Below are 2,500 nucleotides of genomic sequence, written 5' to 3' on the forward strand. Positions count from 1 at the left end.
TTGTTTAATTTAAAATTCAGAGTAACAATAGAGGAAATAGCTGAAATAGTCACAGTTCTCCCTATGTGTGTTCCTGTCCCTCACAGCCCACTGCCCCTGTGATCATGGAGTTTATGACCATGATGGCGATCTGCCACACAGCTGTGCCTGAGCGCAATGAGGACACAATTACCTACCAGGCTGCTTCTCCAGGTCCGTCAACCTACACACCCAACATATTCTGTAACATGTAGAACAATCAGTCAGTCACTCAGTCAATAAATCAAGCAACCTGTCAACAAAGACATCACTATGTGTACTCGTGTGTTTGACACATGTAATCAGTGATCAGTCATATGATTAATCTTTATCAGTTGCTTGTGACACATCTGATCAGTCCATCATTTCAAAAGCTGTAAATGTTTAGTTATAACTAATTATAGCTGCAGCTTTTTTATCTCTAAATTTCTAGTTATCACTAGTTATTTTGAATTTTTTTTTGCTGTCTGCTAGTTATTACTGCTTCTAGAATTTTCTAGTCATGACTAGTTATAACTACAGCTTTTCTGTAGAATATTTTGCTACAACTCCTTTTTAAATTCATAGTTATTACTAGATATAACTAGAGCTTTCTTTTACATCTGTTATTATTACTAATTTATTATTATTACTAATAATACTACTTACTATTTCTCCTATAAAGTTATTACTAGTTATTAATTTTATTTTCTTATGCACATAACTTATTACTGCAGCATTTTTCTAGAAATGTCCAGTTATTCATTTTTTAAAAATGTTTTTGGTTATTACTGAACCTTTTTCTAGAAGGAGTTATTACTCATATTATACCTTTTTTCTAGATGTTGTAGGCATGTCTTTTGTCTAAAACATCTAGTTATTACTACAGCTGTTTTTTTCTAGAAGTTTTTATTTATAATCAGTTAATACTGCAGCTTTGTTTTAGAAAGTTATTGCTGGTTATTGCTACAGCTTTGTTCTAGAATGTTGTAATTATTGCTAAGTATTACTACAGTTTTCTTCAGTGTACCAGTCAGCTGTATGTGAACAAACCCTTTTTTGTGTCTCGTTTATACTTTTTTTTCCTCTATGAATGCTGCTGTTAATTTCCTGTGGCTTTTATTGTAGGCAGACATATCAGCATCTCTCTCAGACATCAGAGTTGAGCTCTGACTCAGAGAAGAGAGAGAGTGCGATACTGAGTTGTTGTATTCTTAATTACAGTGCATCTCAACAAAAGATGAGCAGGTTTAAAGTTTGCTTAGTCATCTTTCAGTTATCGATTGAAAAACCCGATAACCTTTCAGTTATCGATTGATCACATTGAGAACCGTACAAAAATGCATAAACACCAACTTGTGACTAATTAAGAGCTTAATCATTGGTTATTCTTCTCTCACTGATCAAGTTTCACAGTGCCAGAAACTCGCTCAGAATAAATCTGTTCATATGAGAGCTGTCTGACTTGGCTTTATTCTCTTCCTGACACCGAAAGTGATATCTTTGTGGAGTAAGAGTATTGATCTTGGATCAGTTTTTGCCTTTTCTGTTCTAATGGATGTTACTGTATGGAGAAACTAGAGCACATCCCAGATTTGACCTAGACAGAGAGCAGCTAATTAAGGGGATTTTAATATTCGTATGGTTGTACCCAGAAATCCTATTACTGTGGATTTTACCAAACTCATTTGATATTAGGCAATATGTGTTTGACAGCAGGCCATGCTCATAAACATGAAATGAAGCTTGACATGAAAGCTAGCATCTTGAGCTTAATTCACAAAGACAACCCAGAATTTCTGTTTTTCACACTATAGATAGATTAATTAAGCCCTCCCTTCACATCTCATCTGAGCTGTTCTCAAGTGATAAGTGGAATAAATTAGTCATATTTTTAATTTGGAAAATTACTTCTGCAAGAAATGCAGCGCAAAAATTAATGACTTCCTATTAACTTTTGAATTGAGTTCATTATCAGCTGCTGTTCTGAATATGGTCTTTCAGTTAATATAACATGGAATTTATTGACAGAAATTAAGACAGTAATGTTCTTCCAGTTCAATTATTATCTCAACACAAACAATAAAATATTTCAGTCTGGTTTTCAAACCTACCATAACACCAAAAGGCCACACAGTTTACATGTTTTGAGACTTAAGCAACCAATCTTGCAATAATTCAGATCATACTTGAGCTTCTAAATACTATTTTGCACAAGATAGAGGAGCACAGAGCACAACCTTACACTGGGTAAAACTGTAACATCGATTTTTAATTAGTTGAGTTGGTTCAAGTTGAATATGCTTTTTGGTCACCTTCTCATATTCCCATAGCAACTTAATCTGTGGAATTTCATAGCGGTCAGATGAGATTTGCCTTGCATTCTCCTTTTTGCACCATAGAAGTAATTCATTTTTCCATGTGAAATGTGTCTCAGTTACTGAGTTGTGTGGACGAGCCACAGAATTCACACACATTGTGTTAATGCGTTTCTTAATGCCTA

At 34.3% G+C, this 2,500-nt stretch overlaps 1 protein-coding gene across 7 annotated transcripts in view; it reads left to right on the plus strand.

Moving 5' to 3' along the window:
• atp8a1 (ATPase phospholipid transporting 8A1) overlaps positions 1–2,500 on the plus strand; it is a 162,860-nt gene that overhangs the window by 80,653 nt on the left and 79,707 nt on the right. For all 7 annotated transcript variants that reach the window (XM_017690149.2, XM_017690154.2, XM_017690148.2 and 4 more), the window contains one exon: positions 87–192. In XM_017690149.2, the coding sequence (XP_017545638.1) occupies positions 87–192 (106 nt within the window). The remainder of the gene's footprint in view (positions 1–86; positions 193–2,500) is intronic.

This window comes from Pygocentrus nattereri, chromosome 8 (genome assembly GCF_015220715.1).
Source record: "Pygocentrus nattereri isolate fPygNat1 chromosome 8, fPygNat1.pri, whole genome shotgun sequence".
Lineage (NCBI taxonomy): Eukaryota > Metazoa > Chordata > Actinopteri > Characiformes > Serrasalmidae > Pygocentrus > Pygocentrus nattereri.